The sequence below is a fragment of the Neodiprion lecontei genome, chromosome 4 (assembly GCF_021901455.1).
Source record: "Neodiprion lecontei isolate iyNeoLeco1 chromosome 4, iyNeoLeco1.1, whole genome shotgun sequence".
Taxonomy (NCBI): domain Eukaryota; kingdom Metazoa; phylum Arthropoda; class Insecta; order Hymenoptera; family Diprionidae; genus Neodiprion; species Neodiprion lecontei.
Genome location: NC_060263.1, coordinates 22,518 through 45,987, shown reverse-complemented (window position 1 = coordinate 45,987; position 23,470 = coordinate 22,518). Strand labels below are relative to the sequence as shown.

General features: G+C 42.4%; 2 protein-coding genes across 8 annotated transcripts; both read left to right on the top strand.

The window, feature by feature from the left end:
- Positions 1–923: 923 nt before the first annotated feature.
- On the top strand, positions 924–16,460 carry LOC107218747 (NADPH oxidase 5). Its single transcript, XM_015656732.2, has 19 exons — positions 924–1,445; positions 10,118–10,212; positions 10,280–10,391; positions 10,474–10,571; positions 10,767–10,887; positions 10,982–11,132; positions 11,226–11,436; positions 11,519–11,745; positions 11,977–12,165; positions 12,579–12,772; positions 12,898–13,219; positions 13,796–13,958; positions 14,027–14,172; positions 14,277–14,418; positions 14,501–14,718; positions 14,822–14,979; positions 15,136–15,345; positions 15,447–15,650; positions 15,721–16,460. The coding sequence occupies exons 1-19, from the start codon at positions 1,275–1,277 to the stop codon at positions 15,916–15,918; spliced, it is 3,330 nt and encodes a 1,109-aa protein (XP_015512218.1). The 5' UTR covers positions 924–1,274; the 3' UTR covers positions 15,919–16,460.
- Positions 16,461–18,893: 2,433 nt separating this feature from the next.
- On the top strand, positions 18,894–21,922 carry LOC107218759 (phosphoribosyl pyrophosphate synthase-associated protein 2). 7 transcript variants are annotated; one of them, XM_015656751.2, is made up of 6 exons: positions 18,894–19,042; positions 19,564–19,653; positions 19,792–20,200; positions 20,288–20,563; positions 20,646–20,792; positions 20,925–21,922. In XM_015656751.2, exons 2-6 carry the CDS (start codon positions 19,577–19,579, stop codon positions 21,081–21,083), a joined length of 1,068 nt encoding a protein of 355 aa, XP_015512237.1. In that variant the 5' UTR covers positions 18,894–19,042; positions 19,564–19,576; the 3' UTR covers positions 21,084–21,922. The 7 variants fall into 7 exon arrangements, with proteins under 7 accessions (XP_015512237.1, XP_015512240.1, XP_046592928.1 ...); XM_015656754.2 differs by having other exon boundaries at positions 18,905–19,042; positions 19,540–19,653; XM_046736972.1 differs by lacking the exon at positions 18,894–19,042 and adding an exon at positions 19,049–19,188.
- The last annotated feature ends 1,548 nt before the right edge of the window (positions 21,923–23,470 follow it).

Below are 23,470 nucleotides of genomic sequence, written 5' to 3'. Positions count from 1 at the left end.
TCGCGAAATAACCGACTTTCCTCACCTCTCCACCCCCACCCCTCTCCCGCGGATTTACCACCAATGTCGAATTGACGGTGATACTTGAAAGCTATCTCTACACTATTATGCCGTTTTCATTTCATACCGCAGCCAGTCCCGTATTAATTTTTTGCCTTCCACAATAGGTGGACGGGCTCGAGGCCCCTTAAAACTGCTTGGCGGTGATAATTGGTGCGCTTAATGTTTTGGTATTTTAGGATGGTAGTTTTCCACCGTTTCGATGCAGTGGATTTCGTATTCTTTTTCATTTCGAAATTACCGCCACAATTTTCAATATCTCTTTCGTTTTCGGCATAATCATTGTACTTTGATTAATACACTTTTTACGATTGACATCTCACTTGCCGTGCATTAATTCGCATTTATGTCACTTATGTGCTTATAATCAATGCGCATGGTCGATCTAATTGTGAGACATGTGTAGGTCGTATCCCTAAACACGGTCGTTTATGTCTCGATTGCAGTCAAAGGAAACAATAGGATTACATTAAATTTTCGTCGATCGTTTTAATACACTCTTTTGACTTACCTCAATCCGTCGATGTCATCGATATAGAGCGTTTACACGGTTGTTGAACGCCTTCGGAGATAAACATGTTGAACAATATCGCAACTGCATACGTACGAGCAATAAGTTGTTTACTTTTGGCTAATCCCGCACTTGTGCTCTCAATTATTGTCTAAATCTTTACACGCGCACACACACATTGAGATGGAATGTTGAGTTACATTACCACCATAGCAGGTCGGTCGGTGCTGTCAAAAAGTGAAAGGTTGTCTATCCCCACACACAATCTAGATTCCCCTGTCGAACAACCGACCGATTCACGGCTACCGATGCAGACATATTTTCCATTCAGTCTTTCGCTATACGCGGGTAAACTCTGTCTCCGATAATAAAAATATACTATAATGTAATACAGTATAAAAAGTGTATGCATCCACTCGTGTGACCTATATTCATTGATGTTTCACTGCGAAGTAACGCACGCGGCAATTTTTCGCGCTCCTTCACCTGGAATATAATGGAGAACCACTAGCAAGTGTCTTTCAAAATTCCCTCTCCCTTTTCCTTCCCCACCGTAAAGCCCACCCCGACCAGGCTCTGTGCTACCCGTGCCTGTGGTATAATAAAAAATAAACTACAAACATAACTACAAAGAATAACGAAACGAAATACATATCGCAGATACCGAATTTCAAAAACATCTATAGCAAACACAACCGGCGCCATGGCTCGTACGTGCAGTGCGCGGAAAAAGCCTTTCGGTCAGATCAGTATAATGGAAGAAGAGTGCTTGATTGAGCGTCGAAGAACAGTGACGTTGAAGGAGTGTTCCGAAATAGTCAACAGCAACATTCGTTATAACAAGGACGGATTTAGGAGATTACTTCAAGACGAGGTAATCGCATGCACTTAGGCTCCACTTTTATCGCTGGTATGCGATATACGTTGCCTTGGTAACGAGTTGATTTTGTTGAAAAAGAATCATCACTTCGAATCTCACCTTTTAAACAAATTGCATTGCACGTAAAACGAGGCACGAGATTAGACGCCGCAAGGAGAGATGCTGAAAATTGTATACGTATATGTGCAATAGCGACGGAATCGATATCACGAGTATGACGCAAACAATCGAATTATTGCGGTTATCATTACATCCGGCAGCTTGAGGACGGTTACCCTACACATTGTCACGTAAGCGTGATTTCTGGTAGGTATTCTCGATCCGTAGGCAAACCTCTGCCCGAAGTAAATTGTTTGTAACTGCGCTCTTGTCATTGTCGTCGCCTGAACCCACGTGTCCTCTTTTCTTACGATGCGATCGTCGCTCCCAGTTTCTTCTCGTTATTCTAGCTGAACTAAAAACGACGCGAAGACAAACACGTAGCAATACGTTCATCATTCGCGGGTTAAATCAAACGTGCAAGTTTGCTCCGTTAAACATCCGAGCGAGCGTCGTCAATATCGCATACTTCGTAAAAACTAGTTCAATCGCGAATTTCACGAAATATTGACCAGCTTGATGAATAGCCAAAAGCATAACTGCGCCGATCGGTGCGGTGTGCAGTACTGTAATGGTTTTCTAAAATCGTTACGGGTTTGACGAACTTGGCGCAAATCTTGGTCACGTTAGAACCTTATACACGATAGACGCAACGCGCGTCGGAATCTCGACCCTGTAACCTTTACGCACGCTTGTATGAAATTACACCTATACCTATGTAGCCAACTACGCTGTACCAGCGCGTAAGTAAATGCAACACACGCGTATTGAGAAAGTTCGCAGTCAAGTGAATCTCGTTCGTTAGGCTCCGACTTGACTGTCTTAAACACACTGGCCTTCGAATTGGTCAATCTTTAATCAGCTCAATCCCTGCCCGGGTGGCCCTGTCGCTTTCGAAGTTTGAATCCTAATTGCACTACCTGCCGTATCGGTGGCTCTCGCACGTTAATCGGGGCTGGGAGAAAGGACAATTGTCGCGGTTGAGGCTGAAACTGTGTACGGAGTTTACGGCGATTATTTATTATACATGCAGCTCTTCACTCGTGCGGTGAAAAATCGGATACCTAGCGAAACGAACCGGTACGACCGAGTTCTGGACCAATGTAAAATGTCTAAAATCACTTTCTCCGATGGATCGATCGATGCTTTATTGTGGCGTCAAATTTATATTATTAACACCACTTGACGCCGCCGACCGAGCTAGCTAGCGAAGTACTGACAATCGACTTGAAAGAAGTAAACGTTGGGAAAAGTATTGTTCGGAAGGACGAATGCGCGGTACTTCTTGAAAAGAAATCGTGTTCTGTCCCTGCCACATCATATTGTAATATCGACACTGATCGTAAGGCGCGAAAGAATTTGATTTGCTGAGTGTCGGTATACCATGCGTTTTTGTTGACGCGCACCAGGGGAACCCTTATAATTATAGACAATTGAGAGTATAAGTCCATTCTGAGCAGCTCCGAGTATCGCATCAGCCGCGTGCCGACAAATAAACAGCGGACTTGTTTGTCAAGGGTAAACCTGATGGTGCGCATCCACGAAAACGCGCCGTAGGTATACACATACCTATACATTGATATAGGTATATATATTAGGGTGAGCCAAAAAAATTAACCTATCGAATCTACGGTCTTAAGAGGATCTATTTACTGAGAAAAAAAAGATTTCCGTTTGGAAAAATTTGTAGCAAAATTTTAAAAGGTATCGCTGACCATCTGAAAATTCCCACTTGAATAATATGCAAAAAAAAAAAAATTTTTTTCATTAAAAATGCCGTAACTATTGAAGCGTTTGGGTTGAAAAAAATCTTCAAGCATATTCTTGCAGGGCATTAAGGGGGCTTTCCAGTGTGACAGCCCGAAAAATCGCTGTTTTTCGCGATTTTTTTTTTTAAAGAAAAAATAATCTAATCGGTCTGGTTTTTTTTTTGTATATTAATTGGGTATTGAAGAATACAAAACAATTTTTTAAAGATCGATTTATTTATTAATTAGTATCTATAAAAATGATGAAACAATTGTTGCAGAAAATGCACTTGGATGTGGTGGCCACATTGGGGGTCACAATTTTGATCTGAGACAAAAAACACAAAAAGATTATTGATCGGTATATAATTGGCTTTCGTGCTATGGAAGCTTTTTTCTTTTTTTTTTTTTTTGCAAAAATGGCGCCGGTTTGAACAAAAAGTATCGATTTTAGCATTTTTTTTTGGCAGTTTTTTTTACAAAAAAATAGGAAGATGTCAAAAAAAAAAAAAAAGCTTCCATAGCACGATAAACAATGACGTTAAGAATATTGTGTAAAAAATTCAACTCGATAGCTTTAAAACTCTGCCCTCCAAGTTGGCCACCGTTTTGAAAAATGCTGTTTCGAGAAAAACGCGTTCAAAGTTTCAAGTGAGGAAATTTTAGGTAAATCGTTTACTTACGGTCAATCAGCGATGCCAGGTCCATACAATATCCCTTCTGCTTCTTCGAAAAGATCGTGCTCAATGGATTGTTCAATCCGACGAGCTGTCCTCGCCTCTTTGCTATCCAGGGACGCCCGGCGGTTTGCTTGGGTGATGCGCGCATTCTTGTATTTAGCGGCGAAATCTGCGGCGCTCGGCCCTATCGTGCATCCCATCGTCTCCAAAATTTTTAAAATTGGGTCGTAACCTTCATTGAAGGTGCACACAGCACACTGCGTAGCGATTTCTACTATCTGCTTGCCGCAGAATACGTGCTTTGGGGCTAGTTGCCACACACAGTGATTGAAGCTCTCGTTATTATTTTGAGTGTTCGCGCCCGTACATCGTTCTAAGAGATCCTCCGTTGTTAGATCATCGTAAATCGGTTTTAAAACTTGTTGTACGTCTTCGTCGAGTGCTGGTGGATGGGTGTACTCCTCTCCTGTGGCCTCGGCCTTGCGCCATTCGCACCACGAATCTTCTCCCGGAGGGCAATACTCATGCTGAGGATTTTCATCAGTTGAGCTTTTGTGATGAAATGTAGCCCATATGGCTTTCCTCATATTTTCCACGGAATTGGAATTTCGACGAACTGCCAAGCCATAATATTCCGAGAGATTTGTCAATAATTTTAACGTCAATTGCGCTCTTTTCGGTTCAACAGCAGTGTTTTTTGTTTGATTTTTTTTAGTTTTCGGAGAACTCGAACGAGATCCTTTTTTTTTCGGTTCACTCTCCATTGCCTTGTCTTCGATTTGATTTTTGGCCTTTTTTAGTTGAACTAACCTTTTTCTTGCTTCGTTTCCCCTTTTATATACTCGCTTTTTCACGTGCAAAACGCATTCCTTTTTTTTTACCGTCAAATCGTCACCGTACGGCTTGGCTTCTAATAACATCTTGAATGTTTTTGTATCGCCGTCTCCTATATAGAAACCGTATTTCGCGTTGTGCAATTCTTCTGATCTCTTGAATACTTCGATTATACCGTCGACTTCCATTTTTCCCGCGCTGCCTTCGTGATTGACGTTGCATTCGGATTCATGCGTCTCAGACCACGCCTCGTACTCGGTTGTTCCCTCTTGTCCTTTCCAGAATACACAAGCCTTGCAGAAGCTTGATTTGACAGCAACATCCAAAACTTTGTTGGTATATTTTCCAATCACGGACACGATACCCATGCGCGACGTGAAACCGCGTTTCGACCACGATCCATCACCGGACACCGTCAGAATATCGCCCCGATTTTCTGCTTCCAAAGTTTTTTCCTTCTCTTCGGTACCTGCTTTTTTCACGACGGCCTCGTATATTGATTTCGCTGCAATCTGCAGGATTTTTACGATTCCATAATAGGTGTTATTATTGAAGTTTGCAGTTAAATCCATCAAGGCGATAAAATTTCTAATGCCATTTATGCCGATGCCGACCAATCGCATGACAAAGCAGAAACGACGATTGATTTCATAAGCATTTTTTATCAAAGGACAAGAATCTATCTCGGCCGGATCTGGACACGAACACTGAACACAAATTTTAAAGCCCAATCCGCGAATCGATTTTTTAAAAAACTTCACGTCGCTATTACACTTTTTGCACTTCAACAGTTCCTGAAGAGCGCCGAAAACCAAAAAGAACTCCAAAATCACGTAGCTAAACGTTTGATCGATTCGGACTTCAAACTCTGGACTCTTTTTCAAGATTTTTGCTGCCGAAGTGCTCGCAAACGTTAGATTCGTTTCGATATCGTGTCGATTTGTTCCCTTGAAACCACCGGATCTTTTTCGTCTATTTCGCGGATGTCCGCTTCTCGAGCCTTTTCTATCCTGCCACGCACATTCCTCTTTCGTACATCTATCCATTTTGAATGTCGAAATCGAACTGAACGACGAGCAGGTAGGACGTACATGAACTTGGCTCGCTAATTATCGAAAATATGAAATCGGACTATTGCATAATTTGCCGTCAATTAGCCGGAAATTAGTCACGCCTTATTATTTTGTCGCACCCAATTAAAAAAAAAAAAGCGGATGGCGTGCTAAATTCTAAAGACATCCGGTTTTGTATTTGAAAATTGAGTGCGACAAAAACAAAAATTCGACGACTAATTTGCGGCTTATTTGCGGCAAATTATCAACCTAATCAGAATCACTCATGGTGCTCGCTGTGCGTTATTTTGGTAGTTGGCGGGCTAAATTCTTGAAAAATCAGAACGCCATCCGCTTTTGTTTTTGAAAATTGAGTGCGACAAAAACAAAAGTTCGACGACTAATTTGCGGCTTATTTCTGGCAAATTATCAACCAAGTCAGAATTACGAATGATGCTCGCTGTGCGTTATTTTGGTGGATGGCGCGCTAAGTTTTTGAAAAGTTAGCACGCCATCCGTTTTTTTTTTTTCAAAATTGAGTGCGACAAAAAAATAAATTGCGCGACTAATTTACGACTAATTAACGGCAAATTATGCAATAGTCCGAATTCACATTTTCGACAATTGGCGAGCCAAGTTCATGTACGTGCAGGTAGGAACGAGACAATAGAAATAACAGTCGCACGGGCAGACGGCCGACGCGGCAGCTGTAGCGCTCCGTTGCCTTCTACCAAGAAATGCTGTACAGTAACCGAAATAATCTGAATTTCGGCATGAAAATTTCAGGGAATATTCGGAAGAGTGTATACTATTCGATAAAGCAAAAAAAAAAAAATCGATTTTTTGAAAATTTCACACTGGAAAGCTCCCTTAAATTTTCCACAAAAAGATCCCCGAGCTGATTTTTTAGACTCCAAATTCGTATACTTACGGGGCGTGAAAGTCGAAGAAAAGCGGAAATGTGTAGTACAGCTTTAATACAAAATTATAATCGAACTTTAACGATAAATGAAGAACAAAAACAATTTATTTTGCAAGTAGTGCAATTACATCGCCAGCAATATCCTGCTTGTAACAGACAAAATTTTATCAACAATTAAAAAGAATGTTAACGTTTAAAAGAGTAATAAAAGATAAACAAATGAGTTAAAACTCTACTCCTTTGACGAATCCAGTTTATGAACAACATCTTTCGCACACCTTATTTCATTTTAGTTTGAGGTTATTCATTTAGTATGAATATTTTCAATCGTAGAGCCCTAAAACTGCATATTTCTGCTTATCTTCGACTTTCACGGCCCGTACGAATGCGAATTTTTGAGTCCAGAAAATCAACTCGAGGGTCTTTTTTAGAGAATTTAATGCCCTCCAAGTATATGCCTTGAAAACTTCTTTATCCCAAACGGTTCAAAAGTCATAGCATTTTTAACGAAGCAAAAATTTTTTGCGTGTTATTCAAATGGGATATGTATACACACACGCGCGCGCACACACACGCACACGCACGCACGCACACACACACACACACACACACACACACACACACACACACACACACACACACACACACACACACACACACACACACACACACACACACACACACACACACACACACACACACACGCACACACACGCACGCACGCACGCATATTATTGATACATATGTTATAACTATAACGGTCCGAAGGACCCAGGCAGCCTGCAGTGATACATTAATTATTGTGCAATGGAACATATTCGCATACGATATACAGCTGCAGTGTGCGGCAGGCTGGTACTTTGTCGGGGAGACCGGGGCTAGAGAAAGTTCGTAGCAGTTCCAAAGTAAATTTAAGTAGGGTTACTCGAATTTTCAAAAAACAAGAAAAAAAAAAAAAAAGAAGCGGAGCAACGACTTGTTGTCCCAAGTATTTTGAATTACAAAAAATGGTAAAAATTATGAATATTTTTCGTACCATTGTTCTCTTGTTTCTGCTTTAATGTGAGAAACTCGGATTTTAAACGCATACTTTTGAGAAACAATTCGTTTCTCCATTGTATTTTTTCCCGGAAACCACAAAATATTCGACCTAGACAACGAAAATCCCGAAAAACTTGACCCGGACCCAGACAACCGCGGAAATGTCGTGATGGGGCAAGTTGTCGGGAAATTGTTATCACATGTGACAACTTGCCATAACCCACGATTTCCATTAAAACTGTGCATATCTTGCCGATCCGTTATTCAAACACCAGAATCATCGACCAATCAGAGCTATTTTGCTGCTGCTGCATTCAGCTGCATGATGTTTGCTGCACGTGAAAATGCAGCGTACACCGTTAAACTGAAATCGCTAACAGTTGACTCTTGGTGCACGTCAAATGGGCTCAACCGGAGGTAATGAAAGCCGATTGTCACGGTAATTTCGTTTAGTTTTTTTTTATTTTTTCTTCGTTTAACGTGCAAGTCCATCTCTGTTTCACATAATTTGAGATGCGTGGAAACGCTTACGTGACCCCTCTTCGAAGAATGAATTCGACCGGAATCACGACGTTTCATGCGCGTAATTCGAAAGTTTCGGTACTTTTCGATTGATTCGGTGGTACTTGCGAAAGCTTATGGTACTCGGTTCGCCTTGTACATACAGCGCAATACAGTATGATAGTAAAATTTTAGTACGCTAGCCGCATCGGTAATTTTTCTCGCACGATCCGCTCGCAGCCTCAAGGACCAGCTAAATGAATTACACTTTTCAAATCGGCTGTCTTTCATTATTTATTAACTTTGATTTACCTTGAACGCATATGCTGCAGCTCGCGCGATCGCACATTCACCGTCGCCTGGTAGATCGTAGGCATATACGTGTAAGCATTATGTATTTACACGATAATCTCACCGATCGTATTGAATTGCATGGAAATTAACGTCTATTCGATGTAGATGTATACATACACGAGTATACAAATGAGACACGCTTGACTTTCGCAATCCGTATTTAAGGTTGTTCATGCCAATGAGCCTGATTATTGTATTTCAATATACAATAGCCTTTACCCTTAATGTATCATATCATATTATACCTATGAGGTATGTTTTCTGGTATACAATGGCCACGACAACATGCGGACAGAGAATGATAGGGCGTAAGTTGATAAGAGATGCACGTAGAAAAAAACGCGTAGTGAGAGATTGACGGTGTACAGATATACCTTACAGATACTGTAATGCATACGCGCGACGTGTATTTATAACACCGACGGTATACGTTACAATTGCCACTACGGTATCTGTACGTGAAAAAAGATTTTCAACGATATTACAAAATGTCAATCGAGTCAATCACCCTGTGAGTTATTCCGGCTTATATCATTATATTCCGGCTGCGTACAACTTATACCTGTACAGTCCGGATTTGATTCTCGGTTTATTTTACCACGGCACTGTATCCCCTAAGCTATAAAAGTATTATAGGTGAGATACATGCGTTCACCGCCATCACCCGTGCAGACGAAACGATCGTTTCGCCTATAATACCTTTACCTGGCAGGGCTTCATTCCGGCGGGTATCCGTATCCCATTCGAACAACGCTTGCAGAATATCGCTGCACCGCTAATACGTTACAATCGATTTATATTCGCAGAATTATAGCACCTGTCAACCTTTCAACTTTGAAATTTTGAAGCTCGGCCGGTTAATTTGTCGCTTCGTTTGTCGGCCCCGTGCAGCCGCTCGCCTTAGGACAGGCAGGTGTACCTACCTATGATTGCAGTCACAACTCAACGCTCGCGTGCCCGTACGAGTATATCATATGAACGGCAAGCAATTTTCAGAGCAAACGCACAACCGTAAAACACACTCGCAGCTTATCCCCCCCCCCACTACCAATCAAGGCTGTACCACATCCTATGCCAGCACACCTATAATTCTCCTAATGCCTACACGCACGCAGAATAACGTTACACATATCGCGCGCATTCCAATTACTAATCCAAGTCAATAGCTCGGCTTGCTCCGATTTAACCAAGGACCGAATTATACCGCAATGAATAACCGCCCGACAGGGCGTTCGTTCGTACGCGGGCTTTTTTCATTGTCGCGGTTGCTGGAAAATATGCCCGAAGCGCCGTAAATTCGGGATTCAGAGCGAGGGCCTGGTTTACATACATTTTGAAAAAAATGTTTACGGAAACAGACGCAGGATGCAATATATACGCGCGCGCGCGTGGCGTGTCCGTGTGCATATATCTATATTGTCAAAACATGTTTCAGAATTTCATGGACAAACTGTTTGTCCTGTTCGATCACGACCAGGACGGATTGCTCATCCAGGACGAGTGGATTGAATTTTTGAAGGAGAGATTGACGTGAGTGCCGCGAAAGCAAAGACGTAATTAAAACAGTAATGATCATGTATTTGATTTATTTCAACAGTACGGAAAAGCAGATAGACTTTGCCGAACAGCTCGAAAGTGTTGCCTACGTGTTGTGCGGCGAAGAGGCAGTCACGGCGTTCACGTTTCGCCAAATTCTCAGAGCCAAAGGAGTGAGCCAACTATTGTACATATTTCCTCCACGCTGAATCCTGTATTTTTCGTACTTTGACTTGACATTTGTTTTCCTCACAGGTCGTAGACAAAATATTTCGCTTTCTCGACCTGGAAAGCGCCGGATACGTCACCGCGGGACAAATAATGGAATTCGTTGGCAGCATCACCAGCATTCGGTGAGTTTTGATTATCACTCCTCCGTATACCTAGCGAACAACCTACGTACCCACGCGCCCACCCATTTACCTAACCAACCGCCCAACTACCCGACCGCTCATTTCACTTACAGGTACAGACACGTTTTACCTACATACATTATCATTCCGTACTGATTCGTTATAGCAGATCTAAATGAAATGTATTGCACCCAGATCGCGCGCCGGATTTGACAAGGAGAGTTTGGCGCATCTGGAAAATATCTTCAAGCAGACCGTAGGAAATGAGAAGGAAATTAGAAGAGAGGAATTCAAAAAAATAGTCGTATCTAAAAACGTAAGCACACCGAGTGTATTTCAGAAGCCTGCCGCACGTCGACCAGTTAATATATTTATAACTCGATATTGCACGTCCCGTATAAAAATTTCAGCCATTCTTCACCGAGCGGGTGTTTCAAATATTCGACAAGGACAATTCAGGAACAATATCGCTTCAGGAGTTTCTCGACTCTATGCATCAATTTGCAGGGAAAACGCCCGACGACAAGATCAAGTTTCTGTTCAAAGTCTACGACATTGACGGTGAGCGCGTTTGATACCAGTCGTCATAACGAAATCACATAATACCACAACTAAATGTAATATACTTGACGAGCTTGCCGATATGTGAAACAGGCGACGGATTGATTCAGCATCGGGAACTGCAGCATGTGATGCGCGTCTGCATGGAAGAAAATGGTATGACATTCAGCGAGGATCAAATAGAGGATCTCACGATAGCGCTGTTCGAGGACGCCGATCAAGAAAACAGAGGCGCGATCACCTTTGAATCTCTGAAAAGCGTCCTGGAGAAGCACGATGGGCTTTTGGAGAATTTGTCTATCAGGTGAGTTTTATAGTGATACAGCTTTCGAGTGAATTCGTTCTTCTTTCGCGATGTCTTCGGTATAAAGAAATTGATATTTTAGCATCGACCGATGGCTGGTACCCCCGAAACCAGAACCGAAGCAGCAATCCTCTGTTCGTCGATTGTCGGCTCTTAGACCGTATCAACTTACCAAGCCCTACATGAAGAACAATTATGTCTATATAATATTCACAAGTGCATTTCTCATCGTCAATGCTGGGCTATTCGTGTCCAGAGCGATACAGTACAAGTCATCCAACGGATTTGTCATCTTGGCCAGAGCTTGCGGTGAGTTTTGATCGCATTTATGGTACTGTAGGTCAAAACAAAAATACTAACGATAAGCGCAATTCACGTAAACTCAGTCGCGGTACACTTGTTCCTTATATTTCTCTACTGATGAATTTCGCGAAGAGCTTCTACGAGTCAACGCGCAAGATATTCGTAAAATTTAAAACGGTGCCGTGATGATCTTGCGACGAAACTTACGATAGCTGTTGCTTTATTCACCATCCATAGGTCAGTGCCTGAACTTCAATTGTGCCTTTATTCTGATACTCATGCTTCGACACTCCATCACATTCCTGAGAACGCATGGATTCAGCTCCGTGATACCGTTGGACCAGCATATCTATCTTCACAAAACAACCGGCGTGCTCGTCGGTTTCTACAGTATTATCCATACGATAATGCATCTGTTCAATTTCAGTAAGGATCATTCACTATATCTTCATACAAGTGCATACGCCTCACTCAGACACATCTCTGCACACATGCATATTTGTATAGGCATACATAACGCGTGACAAATGCCAAAAGGGCTTATCACAGCAGCTGGATAGGGCTTTGTGCCAAAAGGACGCATAAAACAAAAGTTTTTCATGTACCAACGTTCGGCTTTGGAAAAAATTTTGTTCATACTTCGGCTTAGAATGTGTTAATAAAGCGATTGGTAAAAAAAAAAAAAACTATACGCCTTTTTGGCTTTGCAAAGCAAAAAGGACGTATAATTTTATACAAGTCCTTTTGGCATTTGTCACGCGATATACCTGTAATACCAGCCGGAAGAAACGAACGTTCACCAAAAGCGTATATTGTGGTGTCTGTTATCCAAATTTCAGAACTGATCGTCGTCAACGATTATGAAATAAATAAGGGCAATTACACTTATGCCGAATGGATATTCACTGGCCAGCCCAAGCTGTTCGGCCTTGTTCCGGGTGCAGCCAATCCGACCGGCGTTGCTCTGGTTCTTATATTGACCGTGATGATCATATGTTCCATGCCCTTCGTTAGGCGAGGGGGTTGCTTCGAGGTATGAATCGCAATCCAAAAGGCGTCCAAAGAAGTCTGGTTGAATCGATTTTGCAGGAGCACTCGTTGTACAACGAAGCCGGAAAGCTCGAACAATTTCATCATTATATGCACAATGTGTTTTAGATATTTTACTGGACTCATTTACTCTACGTGCCGTTCTGGATCTTGCTGATATTTCATGGACCAAATTTTTGGAAGTGGTTCGTCGGGCCCTGTACCCTGTACCTGGTGGAGAGACTACGTCGAGTAGTCTGGCTACAATCGCAGCGGGGAAACACATACATTTGCTCGGGGCTGCTCCTCCCCTCCAGAGTGACGCATCTCGTTATCAAGAGACCCAACCACTTTGATTTTCACCCCGGTGATTACGTCTTCGTCAACATTCCAGCTGTCGCAAAATACGAATGGCATCCATTCACTATCAGCAGTGCTCCGGAACAGGAAGGTCGGTTTCTCAACTTGAAATTATATCCTATCGTGAAGCGTTTTAGTCCTTACACAGTTACTCACCCGCTCAGAGATCCCTAGAGGCATGCGGATATGTACGATCGTACGCTGTTAAAAATTTCTGTGGCGAATCTATCAAAAATGTACGCGCAGAAAGCAGTATTCGGATTCGATATTGTAAATTTATTATACATATGGTGACTAATTTCAAAACCAGACTTTTGAAATTTACCCTATCGTTTGGTGAAATTACTAAACATTAGTGCGACAAGAGTAACAAGCTTGAATATCACGATAAAATACAGGGATTTTAAACTGCCGTTTGTTGAATTCACTATACGAGTCGATCGAGTAACGTTATGGTAAATGTATATCGGAGATTTTTTTATTCAGTTACACTTTCGTCCAGTAAGTGTGTAGAAAATTTACGAATATGAATAACAGTGATATTATCGGTAGACCTTTGTGTCGAGTAGCTATAAAGTCACAAGATAAACTGTACACCACTTAGTAGATACACACTTTAAGAATGTGACATCTTTTTCTAATATTCACATTATTTGCGTGCTTATAGATTATATGTGGCTTCATATTCGTGGTGTTGGCGAATGGACGAATACTTTATATTCGTACTTTGACAGGGAACAGATGAAATTACACCGCGGAGAGGTCTTACCTGTCGAATGTTGCACCCAACGTACATCCGGGGCTATCAAGACCGTCGAAAAACTACCGTCGTAAGTTTGAGCACGATCGATTCAAATGTATCGGATGTAGACGTGACGCCGGTACGATTTATTCACAGGAATTCGGAGGTGACCTTGTGCAGAACCATCAAAACCACGGTTACTACAGGTAGCGCGGAAGAAACCAACGGTGTGGCCAATCCGAGTTTCGAAGGTGACGACGGCTGCAGTCATCCAGGAATCAATAAGACTCGCGTCAGTGGGCGTGAGTAGGGAATAATACGATTATTGACTCGACTGTAAAACTAATGTGAAAATAATTTCTCGACTCTCGTACAGTAGGTATCACGAAATGTAAAACGTTTTCAGGTGATCCCAGACACTTGTCTAAAAAAGTGGCCCTCAACGTGCAATTGCATAAGATAGTATTGAGTAACAAACATCCTCTTGAAAAATCAATTTCGATGCCCGACATGCGGATAAGGAACAAAAAAAGAGAACGATTACTCGCGTGAGTATTCAACGATACCTGATACAGGTATATCTTTCGCGAATCCATTTTATCACCCGTTGTCGTACATCCTCATCCTCAGACTTCGTGACTACGCGAGATCCGAGTCAGAACCGAGCTTCGACGAATCGCAAATAAGGCGTGCGCGACTGAAATCATTGGGTCTGGCCTATTTGAGTCCACAAAATAAATCTTTGGCCCAAAGCTTCAGGTACATGCGAATGAAGCCGACGATAATTGCGTTCAAAACACCCAGCCTGGACAATTGTGGAGCAGACGATATCGTCGCTACTATAGATTGTGAGTTGCAAAAATTTTCAACATGTTCGCGGTACGGTTATACGTCAGGGGGAGATAGAGAAACCGCATTTCTCGACTCGACGTGATGATAATGTAATTCCAGCAGAAACAGAAGAGTCCGACACTCGCAGTCCTCCGCTGATTGCTGCCGAAGAAGGAACAGCCAATGTGTTTCATATTCAGAGTGTTGAAGAGTCTACGAAAGGGAAATCGCAGTCGTTCCACACTCCTGTCAATTATCCCGTCGGAAAACCTTTGGCGGTAGATCACTATTTGTTGTAAAATACACCAGAGCTGTTACTGTCAATCATACGTACAGTAGAGAAGGCACAGAGTTTGATAATCAATGTCCAGGGCCATCGTGAATAACAGCACACCTATAACCTGACTTTGAAGCTGATATAATTGCATTTACAGATTTATTTAGATGGGCCGTACGGTGCTCCGTCCAGTCATATATTTCAAGCGCAGCACGCAGTTCTCATCGCCACCGGCATCGGCGTCACCCCATTCGCCTCGATACTTCAGTCGATAATGCATAGATATTGGAAGGCGAGACATTGCTGCCCGAAGTGCAAATTTTCTTGGGCCAGTGAAATACCGCCAACCGTAATGCATTTGCGGAAAGTTAGTGAGAACAGAAACATTGTGTATCGAATATTGTTACATGTTTGATTTAGTTATCGCCGTCATCTTAACGTCACAACGGTTTGACGCATGACTTTCAGGTAGATTTCTTTTGGATAAATCGGGACCAGCACTCTTTCGAATGGTTTGTCAATTTACTGTCGCAGTTAGAAATGGAACAGGCTGAACTCGGAGCAACGATGGAACGTTTTCTAGAGATGCATATGTACATAACGAGCGCCTTGCAGAAGAACGACATGAAAGCGGTGGGACTTCAATTAGCAATGGATTTGCTACATGAAAAGGTTCGACTATTTTCCCCCATTTCGTACTACTTGAACGGATTCTGACGTGTCGAGTTATTTATGCTTATAGGAAAAACGTGACCTTATCACTGGGTTGAAAACGAGAACTAACGCCGGCCGTCCGAACTGGGATAAAGTGTTCAAGCAGCTCCAAGATCAAAAGAAGGGTAAGATAACGGTATTCTTTTGCGGCCCTCTACAACTAGCTCGTATCTTGCGATATAAGTGCGATCAATTTGGGTTCAATTTCAGAAAAGAGGTTTTCTAACACGATTTGTTCTTGCTATAAATCCGAGTGTAACATTGAGCTTGTCTAATTGTAAATATCGTGATTATTGGGTATACATAAATTTAGTACATACTAAACATTAACCCTCGCGGGTAATAGTTTTCGGAGGCATTACACTCGAACACGATCCATTTTACCTGAAAATCATTCAAGAGTCGGAAACTTGCATGGGATTTTCTTGGGAGTGATCTGAAATGGATATAATTGAATTATCGAGAGCAAAGAGAATCGTGTCCATTTCAGATTCTATGTTGGACCGGTATGCAATTTTCGAAAACTGTATACGTACGATTATACTATCCTATCGTGGGGTGAAAATTGTTTCCGTATGTTCGAATTTGTAATCGAGTAATCACGGTCCGCATTCTGCAGTACGTAAGTACGTGCATTAGAATCGCTAGCGAGGGCCGCATCGGTGCTGAACAGTAGAAACCGTTGAATTCTCACAGGGTTGCCATACACACATTTCGCGAACGATGCAACAAATAGCATCATATATTAGTTGCATTATTGTAGGTTGAAAATGTACAATAAAAATTTTAAATTACATGAGACTGATGAACTAATTGTAGATACAGAAGTTACAAATTCCTGTTCCAAACTCGTCAGCACGCGCCGCGGAAGTCATTCAATACACAACTGGTTTGTTATTGGTAATAAAATATAGAGTTATCAATGGTTGGATCGATCTGTGGGTTATTAGGAGTTCGACATAGGCGGTTTATCCGCTTCTAATTGTAAACATAATGCGTATATCTACGGTATTGTTCAAATTATACTTATACGCTACAGGTAATAAAATCATATATTTATTGACTTGTGAGACTTTGATATTGGTTTAAACACATTTTCATTAGAAATTTACCTTTTTACGTAAATTGTTTTGCGACCACTCGTGAACTGTTATCTCATCGTTCGCATCAATCTCGCCGTCTCATGCAACAACCAAATACTTAATAGTGTCGCAAAGAAGTGCATCTGTTCCTCGGTCATTTCATTCGATTTATTTATATTGCGATGTTATGTCCATTATTGTATTTTACACACCAGAATGAATGACCTGATGCGTAATAAACATCCTGAAGTAATGATAACGATAATAATATAAATTGCTATACGAGAATACTGAATACTTGACAAAATGGTAGAATCAAAAATAAATAAATCACCTTTATGCGTGAATTAGTGACACTAAAACGTTAGAGCTTGTTACGAGTATAAATCAAATTGCATACCGCGCTCTTTGGTGATTCCGGTAGACCGCCTGTGCGTACAAGCTTGTGAAAAAGTAATAGGTTTAGAAATCGAAATTTTATCATTCGCACAATTTTGAGGGATAAATTACGATCGGACGATTGGGTAACATGAAAATGCGTGGCCTGCCATTGCACACAGACCACCGGCGAACAATCTTGTGTTACACCATGACGTGTCAGAGAGATCGGGTCCTTCGAATGCTCCCGAATGTGACGTAGCTGTAGCCACGGTTTTAGGTACAGGTCTGGAAACTCGTAGGGTGGGGAGTGACCCAAATAGTGTCGCAAAAGCTAGTGCTCATTTCCGCCACTTGGCGCAGTCCAACCTTAGACTAATTGGGGTAAGTCGATCAACGCGCTAATCAAGTCGACGTAGTCTTCATTTCCGCCACTGAGAGCGGTGCAAACTTGCGGTAAGCCAATCAAGTTGGAACAATCGATCGGTCGCATCAACTGTGATAATTCCCAGCACATAAAAGTAACCGAGTATCCAGACCTGCACGTAAGACCATGGACGTAGCCGAGGACGAGCTAATAAAAACAGAGACCCGTACCTTCAACTTATTGATTACCGTCAAGTATAGAAAAACATTTAGTACCGTTGCATCGAATTGGAGTTACAATTGCGAGCTGCAGTAGGAGGATATTGATTGTGTATAAATATGTGACATTCGAAGGCTAATATTAGGCATGTTTTGGCGAACTACTTGTATAGCTACGAAGGTGTAGCGGAACCAGGAAGGAGGAGGGCTGGAGTCATATCCGCGTTACAAACAAGAGTGGGCCACATTCTAGTTGGGTCGAGTTTGTCGTTCCAAGATGGTTTCAATAGCGATGCTCGCAGCGGTGATATCGTCTGTTGCACTGCGTTTGACGGCTGACAATGCAGAATATCATTTAAAAATTGTACGCGCGAGAGGCGCGCGTAAGTACAGAGCGTTCAAATTTCTGATGCAACAGACGAAACCAGCGCTACGAGCGGCGCTATCGGTACTACGAACTTCCGACCAGAATGTGTCCCACCTTTGCTGTCGGAAAGAGTACGGAGTTATGTTTCCTCTCCTATGCTTTTCCGAGCAGAACAGGGAGTACGTTTAACAGACTTATTAAAGTTATTTATAGGTAGAGATAGACTGCACGGTCCGTGCGAGAGGGTACAGTTTTCACAAGTTCGTTTCTCCCATGATACAGGCTGACAACTCGGATATTTTTGAGGGTGCGTTCCAAAATTGACTGGTCGTGCCAAGAACACGTCCCTAGGACAGAGGCAGAGCTAGCCACGGTATCGGCAGCGCAAAAGAAATAAAAGATTGTTGACAGCATTGGGAGCTAATATCAGAACGCACCCTAAGTAGCGGGAATTGTTATAGTTGGGCCGCTGGTTCATTCGTTCCGTACGGAAATCTAGTCACTTCCGAAAGCGCCAATTCAGAGGTGTTCCGGCTTCACCCGTTCCGAGCTGCTTTTCACCGGCTCTCCCATTGTAACATCCGGCGCCGGAATGTTTGTATATTTCATTCCTTATTACATCCTGTATCACTAATACCAATTAACCCAACTCCAAGTGTGAGAATCTGGTGACCAGATCATTCAAAGAACCGACTAACCATCCGAAATATCTCCAGATGTGATACGACAAGAAGGATCACTAATCCAAGTGAGATAGTGCTTCTTGCCTCTACCCTCCTTAAGCCCTCAATACCGATTGCTTTCCCCGCCTGAGCATTTTCATCATTCAAATTATAATTTCTACCAACGAGAAAGAAGCCGTCCAGCCCGAAGACGCGGGATTGGTAGCCCTGTGTTAGATCATCCGTTCGGCAGTCGGCAGATCATCGGTCCGGGAGGTAAATAAAAACCCCCCGCGTACGGATGACCGTGGAAGAAATTGATTAGCAATTACACCGTGTTATACACTGGAACACGCAGTTTGATTTGTAATTTTGACTTTGTACTGTCGCAAACTGCATTGTGTCATCGCAGTATTAAGCTTGCAAGTATCATTCGCTAATATGTTTCACAACAAAACAAGGTGTTTATTTGTCGAGATTTTCGTTGTACCCTTCTCGTCGGTCACTAGTATCATCTAGCTCCTCTATATGACGTATGTACCTTAATTCCTTTTCATTCTCCTGCGATGCGTCTTTAGGTAATCGTGTCCTCAATCCCCGCATGCATTTTTGTCTCTGCCAGTCACATTCGCCGATCAATCCTAATTATCCTACGCCCGGATGCCGTTAATTCATTTCTTACGCTAGATACCAACATAACCTAACCATACTATTTAATGCCACCGAAAACGTTGTCTACAAAAAATCCCCTACTTACTATTTCTCAAACGCAGACTAGTCGGTTTTCGTTTACCCAGGTCAAGTATCAAAATGGACGTCCCAATCACCTCTGACATAATGATCATTGGCGGGAATTCTCATCCTGAACTTGCCACGCTGATCGCTAAGTGAGTAGCTTTGAAACGAAATCGTCTCATCACTTATTGTATTTCTTATATTTTATCCTAGATTTGATGGTTGTGTTCTCTACTCTTGTCACATCAAGGCTCGACCCATACTTTACTTCTTCAATTTTGTTTGCTTAGCCGACTCGGGGTGAAGAGCGGAGGATGTTCGGTCTATCATAAAACAAATAGGGAGACCATGGTGGAAATCGGGGACTCTGTACGGGGCAAAGATATTTACATAATACAAACTGGATCCAAGGACGTCAACAACAATATTATGGAACTACTGATAATGGCCTACGCCTGCAAAACTTCATCGGCCAAGAATATCGTCGGTGTTATTCCGTACCTACCATATTCCAAACAGTGTAAAATGCGAAAACGAGGATGCATCGTGTCCAAGCTGCTCGCCAAGATGATGTGTAAAAGCGGTTTGACCCATGTCATTACGATGGACCTCCATCAGAAGGAGATTCAAGGCTTCTTCGATTGTCCGGTTGACAATTTACGCGCCAGTCCATTTCTTTTGCAGTATATCCAAGAATGCGTAAGTGAGGAATCATGGCCCTATGTTCTGTGACACTGGCTTAAAATACAATACAGCAAGGATTACAAATTGACTTTCTCACGGCAGATTCCAGATTACCGCAACTCGGTTATAGTAGCCAGAAATCCAGGCAGCGCTAAAAAAGCGACAAGCTATGCCGAACGACTGCGCCTCGGTATTGCTGTGATTCACGGAGAGCAGAGAGAATCCGAATCTGATATGAACGACGGTCGGTATTCCCCACCTGCCGTCGTCCCTTCACGTACAATGGAGGTGGGAGTCGGAGTCCCGGTGCATCCGGCTAAGGAGAAGCCACCGATCAACGTGGTAGGAGACGTCGGCGGACGTATTGCGATCATGGTGGTAAGCTTGATTGTTTTAAAGGACACAACCCTTTCGCCATTGTAAAACGACAGAAATGGAGATTTATTAACAAGTGTTACAGGATGACATGGTCGATGATGTACAATCGTTTGCCGCTGCAGCTGAAGTTCTGAAGGAGCGAGGCGCCTACAAGATATACGTACTTGCCACTCATGGTCTGCTTAGTTCAGATGCCCCCCGTCTTATCGACGAATCGCCAATCGACGAGGTTAGTCTGATATACAGTTTATGACAAGATGTTACACCGATCGAGCATGAGGTTGCTCGAGAATGTTCATCTCTCGTATGAAGTAATATCGGGTGAACCAAAACTACGCTTCACGACTCTTTAATGTTACAGGTTGTTGTTACTAACACGATTCCTCACGAGCTACAGAAGATGCAATGTCACAAGATAAAGACAGTAGACATCAGTATTTTGCTCGCTGAAGCGATAAGACGCATTCATAACAAAGAGTCTATGTCTTACCTCTTTAAAAACGTCACCTTGGAGGATTAGGAAAGAGAATAGCGCCCGACAGTGATACAAATATTACCACCAAACGAGTGACGTTAAATGAAGATGCCGAGCTTTCATAGAACTTCTAATTTTCCAATTATTCGAACAAACTTCAGTTACGAATAAGAGTACACAAACGTCCGTAAGGCTTTTCGTAAATTACTAAACGGGTATGAAACTACTCCGACGCCGTTTCTTTCGGTTCGTTATTCATTCTATTTTTATACTCTCAAAACTATGATAACTCTGTTTGAAACATTAATTTTCTGCGTATAATTTCTAGCGTTGTTTTTTCATTGATTTATCACAATAAACGGATACGGATAGAGGGAAAAATTAAATTGGATAGAAAAGATGATATTTGAGGTGTCACAGTTTGGACATTTTCGCTCATACGAACGATCGCAACATGCTCGTGCCGAGCCACTGTTACAGCTCCACTATGTAAATTATAGTAAATGTAGAAATAGCTTACGTCACATGTACTGTCCTGAAAACTTTCGTTCACATATCCGATCTTCGAAGATATGCTTCCAAAAGAGCTTCTTTCCTAGGTTCGAGGTGTCAGAGAAAGTCCAAACAGCTAGCCACCTCTCGTAGATTTGAGAAAAATGATACATTGCATTGCATTCGTTATGGATACTCATATCGATCATCCTAAATTCTCAATCCGCGTCCGTGAATATTCTTTGTGCTTACACCAATCACAGTTGATTAGATGTGGTTCGTGTTTTACTGTTAGATGTAGACTTTTACTGTCCACAACTTAATTGTCGCTGAGATGTACAGCATTCTAAAGAAATGTCTTGTAGAACAGATAATAAATATGCATTCACCTACATCGACTCTCACCTGTTATGCAGGGATATGTGTATATATCGTTCAATGTCAAGCTCTGGCGAACCTTATTCCAAGCTTATACCGAGAGTCTAACGTGGAAGTCGGATTACAAGCAGCGCGGTACCGTCAGCTTCAACACAAGCACAACCCTTACCGAACAGAGCGTAGTAGACAAGTGCTGCGGACGAGAACTTGTGCATATGTGGCGCTAGCAGTGCCACGTGGCAAGAAATAATTGATAATTACACAGATATTAGTCACAATTGCCACTTCTCGCCATAAGAATAAACAGATCATACCAAGGGTTATACACCACATGAAAGTTCTATAAAATTGAAATTGAGAGAATATTACAACGATGACATTATGACGACAGTAAATATTGTATACATGCAACCCTGAGTGACAACCGGTAGACTTCAAGAGAAGTCGGTGGCTGCAAAGAAAAAGTCGGAATCACTTAAGAAGCAGCCGAAATCACAAAACGTGACAATCCAAATTCTCGGATTCAAGCATGCAGCTTTGGTTGTCACGATCGAGCTTATACGCCACCTAGCGGTGACGCCTAGAGGCAGACAAATAAAGATGGCTGCAGGCCGAACACGACAAAAGCGTCCTCCACATTTATTAAATGGCGCAGTCTGGACTAGACACTACTAGTGATTTCGAAGACGCCTCAGACGTCACGGTAAATCTAGAAGAATCGACGAACGAGAATCGCTCAGTCGATGAAGCACTTGCTGGAAGAAAAAGTGACGAAGGAAACATGGCACAGCACTCGAGCAACCTGAAGCCGCCAGAACCTCTCTCATTTAGTGGGAATATTTCAGAAAACTGGAAGAAGTGGTTCAAAAAGTTCGGTATATACCTGCTAAACACGGAATCGAATAACAAAGCCGCTGAAGTGAAAATAGCCATCTTGCTTCACGCCATCGGAGAAGAGGCACAAGAAAAATACGACACGTTCGAGCTCAGTGTAGCGGACGCGAAGAACTACGACAAAGTCGTGAAAGCATTCGAAAACTTTTGTGTGCCAAAGAAGAATGAAAGTGTGTGCCGACATGTGTTTTTCCAAGGAAACCAAAAACCGGATGAATCGTTCGAAGGTTTCTTGACGGACCTGAAAAAGTTGAGTCAAGATTGTTCGTTTGGGGCCTTGAAAGATAGCCTGATCAAAGATTGCATCATCAGTGGCATAAGAAACGCACAGCTAAAGGATCGGCTCCTCCGAGAAGAAGAAAACCTGAGTTTCGAGAGGTGTACGCAGTTGTGTAGAGCAGCTGAGCTAGCCAATCAGTGAATTGAGACATTAAAAACGACCGAGAAAATGGATGTCGTCCAAACAAAACAAAAAGAAAAACAACAACCGTCCAGTAGAGGACGCAACCAGCCGCGTGGCAACAGAGGCAGAGGGCAGCAGACACAACAGCAGCAGTAGCAACAGCAGAGTAGCAGCGAAGGCCAGCCATCCAGACGACAACAAAACTATACGCAGCAGCAGAACAACGGACAGCCAAATCAGCAGCAGCAGAATCAATCGTCCTGTG

Bases quoted from the DNA above. Each gene is read 5' to 3' on its own strand.
- LOC107218759 (XM_015656748.2), top strand. From the start codon at position 19,208: ATGTTTCACAACAAAACAAG. The intron at 19,228-19,539 runs GTGTTTATTTGT...TCTCAAACGCAG, and splicing joins ATGTTTCACAACAAAACAAG to ACTAGTCGGTTTTCGTTTAC. The intron at 19,654-19,791 runs GTGAGTAGCTTT...TTGTTTGCTTAG, and splicing joins CTTGCCACGCTGATCGCTAA to CCGACTCGGGGTGAAGAGCG.
- LOC107218747 (XM_015656732.2), top strand. From the start codon at position 1,275: ATGGCTCGTACGTGCAGTGCGCGGAAAAAGCCTTTCGGTCAGATCAGT. The intron at 11,133-11,225 runs GTGAGCGCGTTT...TATGTGAAACAG, and splicing joins CAAAGTCTACGACATTGACG to GCGACGGATTGATTCAGCAT. The intron at 13,220-13,795 runs GTCGGTTTCTCA...GCGTGCTTATAG, and splicing joins CAGTGCTCCGGAACAGGAAG to ATTATATGTGGCTTCATATT.